General features: G+C 39.0%; 2 protein-coding genes across 2 annotated transcripts; both read right to left on the reverse strand.

Annotated features, from left to right (window-relative positions):
* Positions 1–25: 25 nt before the first annotated feature.
* On the reverse strand, positions 26–9,813 carry LOC127950502 (solute carrier organic anion transporter family member 5A1). Its single transcript, XM_052547615.1, has 10 exons — positions 8,863–9,813; positions 7,358–7,801; positions 6,361–6,493; positions 6,054–6,259; positions 5,416–5,580; positions 5,123–5,321; positions 4,874–5,033; positions 4,057–4,292; positions 3,912–3,976; positions 26–2,834 (listed from the first exon to the last, which is right to left on the reverse strand). Exons 1-10 carry the CDS (start codon positions 9,242–9,244, stop codon positions 2,377–2,379), a joined length of 2,448 nt encoding a protein of 815 aa, XP_052403575.1. The 5' UTR covers positions 9,245–9,813; the 3' UTR covers positions 26–2,376.
* Positions 9,814–10,026: 213 nt separating this feature from the next.
* Positions 10,027–12,858, reverse strand: LOC127950517 (endoribonuclease LACTB2). The gene is made up of 7 exons (XM_052547640.1): positions 12,612–12,858; positions 12,354–12,517; positions 12,057–12,183; positions 11,378–11,556; positions 11,133–11,281; positions 10,662–10,749; positions 10,027–10,565 (listed from the first exon to the last, which is right to left on the reverse strand). The coding sequence occupies exons 1-7, from the start codon at positions 12,731–12,733 to the stop codon at positions 10,525–10,527; spliced, it is 870 nt and encodes a 289-aa protein (XP_052403600.1). The 5' UTR covers positions 12,734–12,858; the 3' UTR covers positions 10,027–10,524.
* Between the last annotated feature and the right edge of the window lie 1,129 nt (positions 12,859–13,987).

Below are 13,987 nucleotides of genomic sequence, written 5' to 3' on the forward strand. Positions count from 1 at the left end.
ACAAAATCACAGCACACAATCAAAATCATTTTATTTAGACATTTTATTGACACAAATCATTTATTCGTACAAGTAAACCAAAACAGTTAATAAAGAATTTCTCCAGGTTTGCCTCTAATTAGCCAAACCTTCAAGTAACTTCAAATAAATAATTGTACGAACGTGTCTTCTGTTTGCAAATGGAGCACAGTAACATAGGAAGGGACGGGTTAAAGAGGGAGAGGCAAATGAAACACTGTTTCCTCAGCAGTAGTTCAGTACTCGTGTGTATTCTGCTCTGTTTCTATTGAAGTCCTGCAGTGATCAGGAATGAAGCTGATTTCTGCTCAGAGCTGGTGTTTTCAGTTGCATTACCATCAACCTCACTAATACTGGCTCAATTTCAGCACAAACAGATGACCATCTACAGAGATGTGAGAGCATGTTTTCAGGAGTATACATGATCTGTGTGAACATGAGATGATATGATGTGTCTCCTATATATATGCTGTATTTGTGCGCGTGTTACTTACTAAGATGTCTGCTTATGATCAAGACAAACTGAAAGGAACAATTTGAATACTGATATGATGCACAAAAGTCAGAAGTTATGGAAAAAGACACAGAAAACCAAAAAGATGCGTGCACTGCACCAACTGTTGCAAAAACACTGTCATTAAAGGACTAACAAGCTAAATATTTAATACAGCACACAAGATAACAGTTGATAAAATAAATGGAACAAGCTGGAGTCAAAACAGTGGGTGGGGTTTAAAGTCTGGGAGGACCACTGATTGTGTGGAGTCAGTAATGTGGGAGGAGTTTACACTCGGGACTTGGTACATAAATATAGTTAGTAGAGAGGTATTAAGGGAGTGGTTTGGAGTTTGGGAGGAGCTACTGTTATTCAGGAGGAGTCGGAGTGGAAGGAGGAGCTTACATTGGGGGAGGAAATTAAATTGTTGATAGGGAGGTTGGTTTAAGGGAGGAGTTTGAAGTTTGGGAGGAGCCACAACTTGTATGAGTCAATATTGTGTGAGGAGTCTACACTATAGGAGTGGTCAATATAGTTGGCAGATATGTTAGCCTTGTTCTTCTTCATGCAGTGCCTCAAAATCAAAAGCAATGCATTCTGGTTAGAATATTTGTCTGACTTTGGCACTGCTGTTGTTTTAACAGTAAACGCTTTTTTAGTTTAGTCGCACTTATATTGGGTCACGTATCAAAAAACACTGATAAAATCATATTTACCTCTATTGGTATTTAAATAGAATATGTTAAGGTTGAACTTTATTCATAAACAGATGGCGCTGTATTAAACAGTATATAAAAAGTGTTTCTGAAAACATTTCTAAAACATCTCTGTATTTGACAAATATTGCATTTATTTAACTTTATCTGTGATGGCATGCAAACACTGCACGATCGTCACCAGTAGCAGAAATTGTCTAACTTCAATTCCATCCCCGACTGCAAGTGGCAGATCTCTGCCAGCCGGTGACAGGCTAGTGTAGTTCATCTCAAACAAGCCTGTTGTTTTAGAGGAGGGATTTTAAAGTATGGGAGGGGCTATTTAGATTTAGGAGGAGTCTGTACTGGGGGAGGAGTTTACAATCTGGGTGTGGCCAAAATAGTTGAAAGGGAGGTTGTTTAAGGGAGGGATTTAAAGTTTGTGAGGAGCCAATGAGAAGAAGGCATGTTCGATGTGAAGTGCCGCTGTGCAGACCGATTGGTGAATGACATCAAAGCTCCACGAGAGTGATTTGAAAGCACATGTAGCACTCTGCACTCTATTGCTTTTGTGGTACTTTGATGTTGTACACCGATCTATCTGTCAAACACATCTGAAGTCAGTACTGTGGGAGGAGTTTACAGTTTGGGTGAAGAAAAAAATGGTGGGTATGGAGGGTTTTTTTAGGGGAGGGGCTAGTGGGGAATTAGGAGGAGCCAGTGCGATGGGAGGAGTTTGCATAGTAAAGTTTGCAGTCTCTTTCCCTTCACTGTTGAAAAATGGATGAATAAATGAGTTAAACAAATACATGTATTTTGTCTGCTGTACAGGAGAAGCAAAAGAATATGTGCACAACTAACACTATAGGTAACTAGATGAGATGACTATATGTGGTTGAGTATGTTTGTGTTGGTATGTCATGATGAACAGCGGTATTCATCAATCTGAGGTATTGTCAAAAAAGTTTTATTACTAATCAGTGCTTCACAAAATCTGTGATAATATGTCTTTGAAGTGTGTATGTGTGTGTGTTTAAAGAAAAGGCACCAGCAATGGCTTTAAATGTTGTGGTATGTTTCCATTTACATAATCGGCCGTCATAATTGTATGAAGTTTCATGCATGTGTATGAGCGAGTACGTGTGTGCGCGCGCAAGGCTCCAGTCCTCAGACCGCCACTTTTTCAAGTGACCGTATGGGCGGAGTTATTGCTTTCAGGCCATTGCCAGGGCAGCTGTTACCACGGCTAAGGGCGTGTCCAGTTGGCATTGCAGCGTGGGAGTGTTCTGGTGGGCGTGGCAGGAAGACAGGACAGGAGCGTGTGCGGGCGTGGCCTTTGTGACCTCCTGCGTGACAGATTAGGTGGCTCACCGTGTCCAATGGGTAAAGCGTGTGTGTGTGCGTATGTGTGTGCGCCTGCTCCTCGCGCTGCTTCAGCGAATACCAGGTGAGAAAGATGAACAGGAAGCCAAGGAACTTCAAGCTCGCAGCCAGCCCAAAGTAAACAAAGCGGAGGGAAGTGACATCGTACTCCCAGCAGGACCCATGGAAACCACAATCGTGCTGCCACAGCATACAGGTGGTGTCAATCACAGCCCCAAAATAGATAGGAGTGGGGATGTAGGCTGGGGAGACCGAAAGAGAGAAAATTTGTTTAAATATTCATAATATCAGCAACTAATTGATACATTGTGGTAATCAACAGTAGGGCTGTGAGAAAAAATATTAGATTATTAGATTATTTTTAGATTTAATTTTTATCTATACTACCATTCAAACGTTTGGGTTCAATAAGTTTTGTTTTTAAAGATTTTTTTTTTTTTTAAGTTAAATTGATGAAGTGTTAGTAAGGATATTTATAATGTTACAAAAGGTTTCCATTTCAAATGGATAATGTTCTTTTTAACTTTCCATACATCCAAAAAAAAAAATCTAAATATTACAGTTTTTCTGTATTTTGGTATCATCAACCTTTTAATATATGAAAAAATCATCCTTTTTGAATCACTTAAAGCTGCAGTAGGGAACTTTTGTAAAAATATATTTTTTACATATTTGTTAAACCTGTCATTATGTCCTGACAGTAGAATATGAGACAGATAATCTGTGAAAAAAATCAAGCTCCTCTGGCTCCTCCCAGTGCTCCTATTGCCATTTGCAGAAACTCCATCGCTCCCGGTAAAAAATGACCAATCAGAGCTGCGGTCCGTAACTTTGTTTGTGTTCAAAATGTAGAAAAATGAACATAATAAGCGAGTACACCATGAATCCATTTTCCAAACCGTGTTTTTGGCTTGTCCTGAATCACTAGGGTACCTTTGTGATTCTTCATAGACATTAACAGAGAGAAGTAGTTCCGGCTACAATGTTCTTCCGCAAGACGCAAACAGTTCTGTTTATTAACCGCTAGAGCGTCAAAAATTCCCTACTGCAGCTTTAATAAAGCAGCTTATATTTTATGATGCTATTATAACATCTTGGTTTAAATACTCTTCCAAGTCATGAGCCAAGAAATGATATAAATGCTCTTCTGAGATGGTCTTCAGGAAATGTAATGGCCAAATAGAAAAAGCATTAAAATCAAGCTTAACCCTATATGGCAAGCAAATCAGTCCTGAACATATGATGAATATTCAATATTTGCTCAGCTTTACTGGACAGTCAAAAAATGATTAATTAAATAAAATCCAGTCCAATCCTACCAAGAGTCCTGAGAAGAACAAACTGCATTCCCAGAGCAAACGGCCTGTCCTCTTCCTCCACTGACCTGCTCAGGAATTAAAAGAGGAATGAATAAAACAAAGAGATACAGAGAGAAGATAGCTAAGTACATGGAGAGAGGCAGACCTGAGCGTAACGATGATGACGGACGGCTGAGCGCAGGCAGTTATGAGAGTCACGATGAAGAGAAAGATGAGGAAGGTGATGAGCGTTCCACATGTGCGCTCACACTTTCCTGCCAGGGCATAACCATTCTCGTTTAGGTATGTCTTCACGATCACCACCTGCAGATCATGTTTTCCTCCCGACGGCGTGATCACCTGTCTGCTCTGAACACATGCGCAGTCCGAATAGTTTCTGATCTGAGAGGGAGAAAACGCATGTTACGATACACATGAATAATGTCAACAATACTGACAGAGACCATTTTTTTGGGTGGTTAAATTTTTAGGCTACCATGAAAAATGTTGATATCTTAAGCCAGTGACTCTCAAAGTGGGGTGTGGGGTCCACGACTCATAGCCAGGGGTCCAGAAATTATTTTAGGACCCTATGATTATCGCAAATGTGGAAAATGTGTGACTGAAATACAAAATTCAGTCATAAAAACGTAATAGTTGTATGAATTCAACTGATTAGACATTGCATTAGACTTTTTTTTTTAAGTTGTAAGATTTCAATAAGACATGCCTTTTGATTTCATGTTTATTTTAACCATTAAAACAAGGTCCAGAAAAATTAAAATGGACACACACAAAAAAAAAAAAAAAAATCTAAAAGTATAAATTGTAGCAAGCATATGCTTAATCACTGTAAACAGCTTTTATTTTAAAGTAAGCATGCAATTAGTTGGGCATTACAGCAAAATAAACCCCAACATGGTTTGGACAAACCCTGGATTCGCTGTTGATCTAACATTTAAACTTGATTAAAAATGACTTACTCCTGAGGTTTGGTTGGCAAAGTTGCTGCAGCCAGCCAGACATGGGTTAAAGTAGGTGATGCCATCAGAGCCACAGACAGGCGCATACTCGTGAATCCTGCAGCCACAGTTGACATTACAGCTTGCCGTCAGGTTTCGGTGAGACAGAGTCAGCGTCGGCCTGCAAAAAACAAATAGAACATCATTCAGTGCAGCTCATGTTTCCCAGGTGATATTTATGTAGGGGTCTACAGGGTTTTACTCCATTACCCGGCGGTGTAAGGGATATTGATTCCACCGAGGTTGATGCTCTCGCAGCCGACAATGAAGAGAGTGGAAAAGCAGAGCAAAGACACGCCACTGCAGATCATGGCCAGCTTTGCTGCTTCTCTTGCACCAAGTTTCAGTTTCTTAATGATGTACCCACCTAAAACTATACCGACACCTGCACTGGGTACAATGATCAGACCTGCACACACAAACTCACAATTAATAAACACCCACAGTGAGTACTGTGATCAGATCGACACATGTTTGTGTCAGTGTGAGTGTGTGTGTTGTACCTGTGTATATACTGGCATTAGATGCTGGAACACCAAATTGAGATTCAATGAATTTAGGAATGAAAGTGATGAAGGCTGTGACGATGGCACATTCCGCCGTATACGACAAACTCACAAATAAAAACGTCACGTTACTCAATATACGCACAGCTGCTTTTGGCAAATCTGGAGAGAGAGACAGAAACAGACAGAGAGAGAAACAAGACAGATTTATTATTTGGTTTTAAATAGTGTCATCCAAAATGTGTTTATACTAAAAAAAATCTGCATTGTTATTGTTAACTAAAACTAGTAAAAAACTGCAGTAATCTGGAGTACTGAAATTAATAAAACTGAAAAAAAGAAAAGAGAAATATGTCATTTATTTATTATATATATATATATATATATATATATATATATATATATATATATATATATATATATATATATATATAAAGATAAAAAGAACACCAGACAGTCAAGTAAAGGAATATAGTTTAAAAATAAATATTAAATAAAATAAAATAGCCATTTGTATCTTGCTAGCCATTACTAAAAGGCAAATCTTAGCTCGCTGTATCAAATATCTAGTGTGACATAATTCTTCAAAGATGATCTGATCAGAATCAGATTTTAGATTTGACATTAGGTTGCACCTTTGATATTTTTGCCAAAACCCATGGAGGATGAGACAGCCTTGCTCTTTTCCTTCTTCATTTCATCATCACTGGAGACATCCCCTGCACCCTTTTTTACACTGCTTTTACTTTTCTTGTGCCGTGGAGGAAGTTTTTTAGGGAAGGAAAACATGGGGAAGATTACCAACAACATTGCCACAGCACACAGAAGAAATCCACTCCACCTGAGAAAGAGACAGACACAGAGAGGGTCACAGTGCTGTCAGGGTTACTGCAATGTTAGTTAATTAATAAACAGCAAATGAGAGGACAAGATTTTCCTCACCAGTTTCCCACAAACCGTGGATCACTCTGATCAATACTGACTATTGTCCCAGGGTCGACGTAGAATCCGATCAGAATCCCACCCAGCAGATACCCAGCGGCTGGGCCAAGAGCTCCCATCACATACATGATAGCTAAACATGCACAAGAGAGAACAATTACATTTCTTTAGCTGTCATATGCTACTGGCAGAATTAAGGTCACAGGTTTTTTTTTAGAAAGTAGAAAAAAAAAAACGTGTTAACCATCAGGCTAAAAGGCACTGTTGTGGACAAAACCTAATCTCACTTGTGGCTTCCTGTCAAACACATTCATATCATACTTAGATAATAACAAATATACTCTTATTATTTACTGGTACAAACAGCTTATATTTGCAAATTTTAGACTTTTAGCACGGACTGGTACCATGGCCACTTAGCTAATTATTAAATGTCAGTTCCAAATGTTGATTTTCTGTTTAAAGATGTTAAATATGAAACCTAAAGAAAATCTTCTAAAATATTGTTCTATGCATGTACAGAACTAGTAAGATTAACACACCGATCAGTCCGCATTAAATCAAATCAGATTATGTAAGTCTGTCACTCCACAGACTCAGTGTTAGTTTAGTTATTGTTAACATAAAACAAAAAAATAGTTTTTGTCAATTGGAATAAAGCTGATGTAAAATAAAATACAAATATTAGATGAAAAAGTAGGAATTTATTCAGTTTACAGATGCTTTATCCAAAGTGACAAATAAGGAATAAATCTAACGATTCATCATAAAGAGGCAAATAACACAAGTGCTCATAATACAAAGCCTAAATTAAATCTGTTCATAAGTGAGAGTCTCTTCAGAAAATGACCTGCTAAATTCATATGGATATGAAGCGACAAAGTAATGGTTGCATAGATCTCATGTAAGAAAAAACGTGGCCTGTAATCACACACTTTACCTGATTGACTGACCCAGCTATTCAACAACACACAGACAAAGCCTCATTTCGACTCACCCAGGTACAGGGATGCGTTCTCTTTCTTCACATTGTCATCCAGGTAAGTTGGTCCAAGGGTGTATATGGGAGTCGAACCCATTCCCACGAGGATCTGAGCGCAGATGAACAGCACCACATAGAGGGCATGCTCACGCTCCTCCCGGTCCCGCTGGCACCTGGACAGTGCTGACCTCTCCTGACCGCTGCCATTACCACCGGCACAGAGCCCCTCTCCCCCTACTGTGCTGTTCAGCTCCTCCAGCTGATACGGTGGAGAGATGAAGTGAGGTAGGGAGAAGAGGGCGGCACCCACAGCAATGAGCACACCCCCTACAGCCAACCACCGAGGCCTCTGGCTCCGCCCACCAAAGTAGCTAATGAACACCACAACGAGGAGACTACCGATGTCAAAACAGCTGACCAGAAGACCCGACTCTGAGCTCCGCAGACTGTACCGCTTTTCTGGAAAACACAGGATTAGTTTAGTAGAAAATTCATAAATATACTCCAATGTTGAAACAGAACATGGTTGAGATGCTGAGAGGAAAGCAGATTTAAACTAGAAAGTTGAGATTGGGGTGAGATGAAAGAAGACTAAATGAGACAAGATTGAAATGCTATTAAGAGGAAGAGACTGAGATTAGGATGAGATCAGATGAAACAACATGAGAAACAAAGAGGTGAGACCGAAATGTTATTAAGAGGAGACGAGACTGAGATGAGATAAAAAAAGATGATATCCAGGGTCGGGAAGTAAGTAACTGTATTTCATTAGTTACATTGTAAATGGGTGGTAATGAAATTACAGTTACATCCAGGTGAAAACAGGCATTTAAGTATCAACAGCAATTGATTTTATGACACATCCTAAACTACAGTTCTGATCATGAATTTTATACTCCTTGCAGAATTTGATGTCAATTTTTCTTCTTTTGTTTAAAGATCTTTTTTTCCCATTTAGTGCTAGTCTTCAGAAATTAATACTTCAATGTTTCCTAAACTAAAGGACAAAATAATCTGTTCGCTTGATTCAAAAAGTTTACATGCCCTGGCATTGTGCTTCTTGAACAGCAAGAAATAATTTTTTATGTATTTATTTATTTTAAAGATTGTCGGAATTGTGTTTCAATCAAGAAATGAAGGAAAGCTGATGAGGAAGAGGAAAACTAAGTCCTATGTTTGGTGGGCGTTATTTTTCTTTTGCATTACCTTATTAGGATTCCAAAGTATTCTAGAGTATTTAGATTAAATTACAAAATTTGTGTAATCTAAGGAAATATGTCACAAATTACTTTTTAAAACATGCATTTTGTAATGTGTAGTGGAATTCATTTGAACTTTCCCGACGTTGATGGTATTTAGTTAAGAGACTGAGAAATTGGAAAAATTTGACATTCAGTTGGATAGATGGATGTAGACTGGGATGAGATAAAACAAGATGAGGCTTTAGGTGAAAAGTTGAGAGGAGAGGAGAGGAGAGGAGAGGAGAGGAGAGGAGATCTGCTAGTGGTCAGGTATATTACCTATGGTGGTAATGACACTGCTGAGATAGCCGGAAACCATCAGAGACTGGATGAAGGTGAGGTAACACATGCAGAACAGAAAGCAGCGCGAGTCCGACAGGATCCTGTCCACATATCGCCTCACGGGCAGCCGCGGCATGCGGAGCGTCAGGAGCGCAGCAGCGGCGCGTCTCTCCGGCTCACGCCGCTCGGTCCTGACGGGGGAGCAGTGCGGGGAAGAGAGCAGAGTCTTGTCTGCGTCCTGCTCCGGAGCATGACTGCCGCTGAGTGCGGGGAGGCTCTTAGATTTCAAACCCTGTGTAGGCTCCTCACACAAGTACAGGAACGGTTTCACAGGTGCGGGGCCCCCATCGCCCGCCTCCCCACCGGCACCGGATGCCATCCTCAGCGCGTCACGCACACAGACGCACACTGAATCAACAGCATAACAGACTCTCAGATAAACCGGCAGCGGCTTATCATTCAGCACAGAGGCTATCCGAGACGTTTATAAGCGTTGTGGAGACGCAGACATACTGCGCTGGCTCATTTCAACAAAACAAAACACCCAAACAGATATGCTTTATTATAACTATATATAAACACCCTAATTGTTTCTTTACAGCACCATTTTCTTTTCATTTCGACACATATTCACCAAAACAACACACTGGATCGACGGTCGACCTGCAGCCGGGGGCTCACGCGCCTCTGCGCGGATACTGCAGCGCGCGCGCTCGGCCGCGTCACACACGCGCATTCTGCCCCGTTATCTGCGCTAGATTAATAACCACGATTAATTCCATCGGCGTCGTTAAACGGTATTCTGTCGCGTCTTTCTGCACGCGGCTCCGACACACCATCAGATCTTCGCCGTGTAATCCTTGTCCTTGGACGTAGCGGTAGCTCGGGCTGTCAGCTGTGTCGCCTCCGAGCGCATTCGGTCTGTACCGTAGCGGGTGCAAGTAAACAGACGTAAACTTCCGGTTCACGATTCCTGTCTAAAAAATGGGGCTGCACCACCCCAGTCTGTATTTTAACTCCTTCATGCAGTAAACGCAAATACTATTTTTTTTTTAATCTTATAATAATGCACAATCATAACAAACGCTTTTAGGCCTGCTGGCTGAAACAATGCACTCTAACGACATATAAAGAAATAAGACAACATTTTTGAAAACAACAATCCGTAAACAATCATTTATTTGCGATTTAGCATAACATAATTAATCAATGAAATTATTTAAACAACTACATTTTTAGGGATGTACAACATTTAAAATAATTAAATGTTACAAATTAAAGGCACTTTATATTTGTATCTCATTAAATAATTACAGTAATAGAAATAACATAATTCCAGTTATATCATTAGCCTCATAAAGGTGGCTTTATTTTACTTGCATGTTATTGTACGCAGTCTCTCATGGAAAAATTATTTTTGCTACTGTTTTCATGTGATGCTACATTCATCAGATGGTAGTATATGTCCAAAACAACAATAACATTTCACAGGATTACAAGGGTCATTACCTTGTACATATTTTCTCATTTTAATAGCCTCTTATCAGAGCAGGTTTTCACAGAAGTTCAACATTTAAACACCCAGTGTCCCCTTAAGTCGATCTTACTGGGAACCTTTTATTAGTTACTGTGAGAGATGAGTGTCCTGGGTAAAAAGTGTCACAGATTGCTCTTCCACTTCTTGTCATTTGAGCCTTCAGCTGCAAGGAAACAAAAATTAACGTTAACAGAGGCAGGCAATAGTGCACAGGTGCACTCACAGACATGCGTGCACACACATACACAGACACACATACCCAGGCAGATCTTTCCTTCCTTGTGGAGTTTCTTTAAATGGTGCAGCAAGTTAAACTCTGCTGCTCTGTGCAGGTGTTCAGGGGTCTCCTGGCATATTACAGACAACATAAAAAAGCAGATGAAAATAGTGTACACAATTTAGAAAATAACATTTCTATAAATAATGTACTCTCATTATTTGCAAATTTTCTGATAGTCACACGGTTATTTTTTTACATACAGGGGGGAACAAGCGTCGGAGACCACTGGTGAAAATGTGTTTCTTTTGCATTTTTAGGATTTCATACAAATATTTTCATTGCAGTCTGCATTATCTGCATAACAAATTGAAGGGAATTTGCCTTATACTTTTGGTCCCCACTTTATATCGGTTGTTTTATTTTCTCTCTTTATAGATTGCAAGTTTGACACTGTTAAATATAAATGCAGTCGAATTAAAAGAGTTACGATCATTTAGAAAAGAGCTGAACCTTGTACACCACTTTAACCAGATCGCCGGAGGTGAATGCATTTCCGCTGTTCTCCTGCAGAACGTTTAGGATCTGCTGTTCTCTTGCGTTGCGATGAGTTATGTACTCACAGATCTTAGAACATGCATCTTGGACCACTGGACCATGACCTGAAACAAAAATACACATAAGCATTTCTTGGTGTCACTGAAAATTTTGTGTATAAAGCACTCTGAAAATAAAACAATCATCACACATGCACTCACCTGGATATATGAGGTCAGCCTTCATGTTTAGGAGCTTCTGCAGTGACTTCATGTAATCATGGAGGTCCTCAAACACGGCCGTCCCCTCTCCAAGAATACAGTCACCTGAAAACACAGCTTGCTCCTCCTCCAGCAATAATGCCATGTGATCATCTGTGTGTCCGGGAGTAAACAGCACCCTATTTGCACATACAATATAGAAAGAAAAGCTAAACAACCTACTATTGTTTTTGAATGTATAAATGTACACACTACTTTGCCTAATGTATTTATGTAAAAATAGGCTTTCAAGACTCGGGATGTGTGGGAGTTAAAATGAAATATATATATATATATTTTAAAGATTTGGATAAGTATTTTTTTTTATAATATACTTTTATTCTGCAAGGATGGTTTAAATTGATCAGAAGTCACAGTAAAGACTTTAATTGTCACAATTAATTGTCACAAAAGTTTCAAATCAGCATATTAGAATGATTTCTAAACGATCATGTGTGGGGTAAAATTCAGCTTTTCACTGTTTCATCACTGTTTTTCTGTTAAAATATATCAATAAGAAAATAGTTATTTTCATTTTTTACAATTGTACTAATTCAACTTTGGTGAGCACATAAGAGACTTTCAAAAACATTTAAAAAATCGTACCGACCCCAAAACTTTTGAGCGCGTGTGTATTTACCGTAATGTTGCCCCCTCAGTCTTTATCACATCACCATCACTAAGATAGGAATATTTCTTCTTCAGGTCTCCAATCACTTCTTCCTGTGGAGGGCACCTAGGGAGTTTACTGACCCTCAGCTCTGAATCTGCAACCCATGTAGCTACATTAGCAATATTTTCTTATATACACCACTGTTTTCATACTAAAATAATGAGATTTACATTTACATTATCAGTTAAAGAGTTATTTGGGAGCACAAATTCAAATTTTTAAGCACAAATCTCAAAACCTGTACACAACACACATATTATTGACCTGTGTGAAAGTTTGAGAGTATATCCTGCACTCCTCCAGTGTGGTCGTGATGCCAGTGTGTGACTATAATGTGCTGTATGGACGTGTCATGCTGCTTTAGAGCCTCGCGCAGACTGACAATATACTCCGGTACCGCGCGCTCGCCTGCATCAATTAACACTCGCCTGACACGGAAAATAAACATTCATAAACTTGTTACGTTCCATAAGTAGGTTGTAAGTGGCAAATAACTCAAACAAGCACATTTTTCTCGTGTACCTTCTGCCTGTCCCGACCAGATATGTGTTGGTGCCCTGCAGTGTCATGGGCCCCGGGTTACAGCCCAAAACACGGACCACTCTCGATGACAGCTGCTCGACACGAGGAATCACCGCGGACATTTTCACAAGGACCACACAGACACGCCACGAGCTTTAAATGACTCCTGTAAATGACTTTAAATGACTTCTGCTGCAGAGAAGACTGGAGGAGACTTTCAGTCAGACACTTCCTGTTCAAAAGTCACAATTTACAAAATAAAAGTCGCTGACGCTCAATGTTTGGATGTTTCTTTTTATTTTATAATCTATATATTATAATCACGTTAATGGCTTTATATTTAAACAGGGTTTGTATGGGTTACTGTCTTCTTTTCTGTGTAGTTTAGTTTTTGAAGCGTTTTCATTGGACGTTCTGTACAATTGCATTATATGCAGGGATATTTTCTTTTCTAAATCTCTTGGTTTGTGTTCATCTAACCATATGGCATATAAACATATGGCCTGAGGGTGTAAAAGATGGGGTATCCCTCTAAGGGCTGTTTGTGTGTGTGTGTGTGTGTGTGTGTGTGTGTGTGTGTTTCACTTTGCTGCATTTTAATTGTTGTTGTCTAGATAGATGTTTTGACCAACATCATTGTATTTTTTATTTTCTCCCTTTAACCAAACCTGTCTGGCAAAACATTTTATTCAATTTATTTTTAAGCAATTTCACTTTGCATTGAGAGTAGATTTAACATGACGAAACAAGTATCTTCCTTTTTGACTGTACTGTTACTTTTACTGTTTTACTCAAGTATGTTTTTGGCCAGATACTTTTAATTGTGTAAAAATTCACTGAGTATCCGTACTTTCACTGGAGTACAATTTTTGAGTGCTTTTTACACTCCTGTCAATTTCTGTCTATGCGTACTTAATATAACGCTGTACATTTTAACGTTATCAAAGCAATGAAGCAATAAAGTAAAGAATATGTACTCATTGTGGTTTAATAAAGAAATGTAAAAGATGAGATATTTCATTAAATACATTTAAGTAAGGAGAGAGAGCATTGCTGCATTAAATTCACATCATGTAACACATATAAAATCCATTATAGAAACTTAAATTATGTAAAAATAATCAATAAATATCTAATTAATACATGATATCATCATCATGCAGCATCTTGCAGAAATTCTCTGTTCTTGTCATAAACAGATGAAAACGGTTTGTGCCTTTCTACAAAAAGACAGTCTGTGGTTAAGATGTGATCTCTAAAGTTACTGGATCTTCTAAAAAACAGCTTCTGCTAAAACTATAAATAAGGTCTTCTGTAACTGATTTTTCCATTCCAATTTTCGATTCCAAATATGGCTTAGATGCAATAGATTAAAC

Source organism: Carassius gibelio, chromosome B2, assembly GCF_023724105.1.
Source record: "Carassius gibelio isolate Cgi1373 ecotype wild population from Czech Republic chromosome B2, carGib1.2-hapl.c, whole genome shotgun sequence".
In the NCBI taxonomy this organism is placed as follows: Eukaryota; Metazoa; Chordata; class Actinopteri; order Cypriniformes; family Cyprinidae; genus Carassius; species Carassius gibelio.

What these genes read in the sequence shown, in the direction of transcription:
- LOC127950502 (XM_052547615.1), bottom strand. Translation starts at nt 9,244, where the DNA reads ATGGCATCCGGTGCCGGTGGGGAGGCGGGCGATGGGGGCCCCGCACCT. An exon ending in GAACGCATCCCTGTACCTGG is followed by an intron (nt 6,494 to 7,357) that starts GTGAGTCGAAAT and finishes GTGCATGTTTAG; the next exon opens with CTATCATGTATGTGATGGGA. An exon ending in TGTTCTTCTCAGGACTCTTG is followed by an intron (nt 2,835 to 3,911) that starts GTAGGATTGGAC and finishes CGGTCTCCCCAG; the next exon opens with CCTACATCCCCACTCCTATC.
- LOC127950517 (XM_052547640.1), bottom strand. Translation starts at nt 12,733, where the DNA reads ATGTCCGCGGTGATTCCTCGTGTCGAGCAGCTGTCATCGAGAGTGGTC. An exon ending in ACTCTCAAACTTTCACACAG is followed by an intron (nt 12,184 to 12,353) that starts GTCAATAATATG and finishes CATGGGTTGCAG; the next exon opens with ATTCAGAGCTGAGGGTCAGT. An exon ending in ACTGAGGGGGCAACATTACG is followed by an intron (nt 11,557 to 12,056) that starts GTAAATACACAC and finishes ATGTGCAAATAG; the next exon opens with GGTGCTGTTTACTCCCGGAC.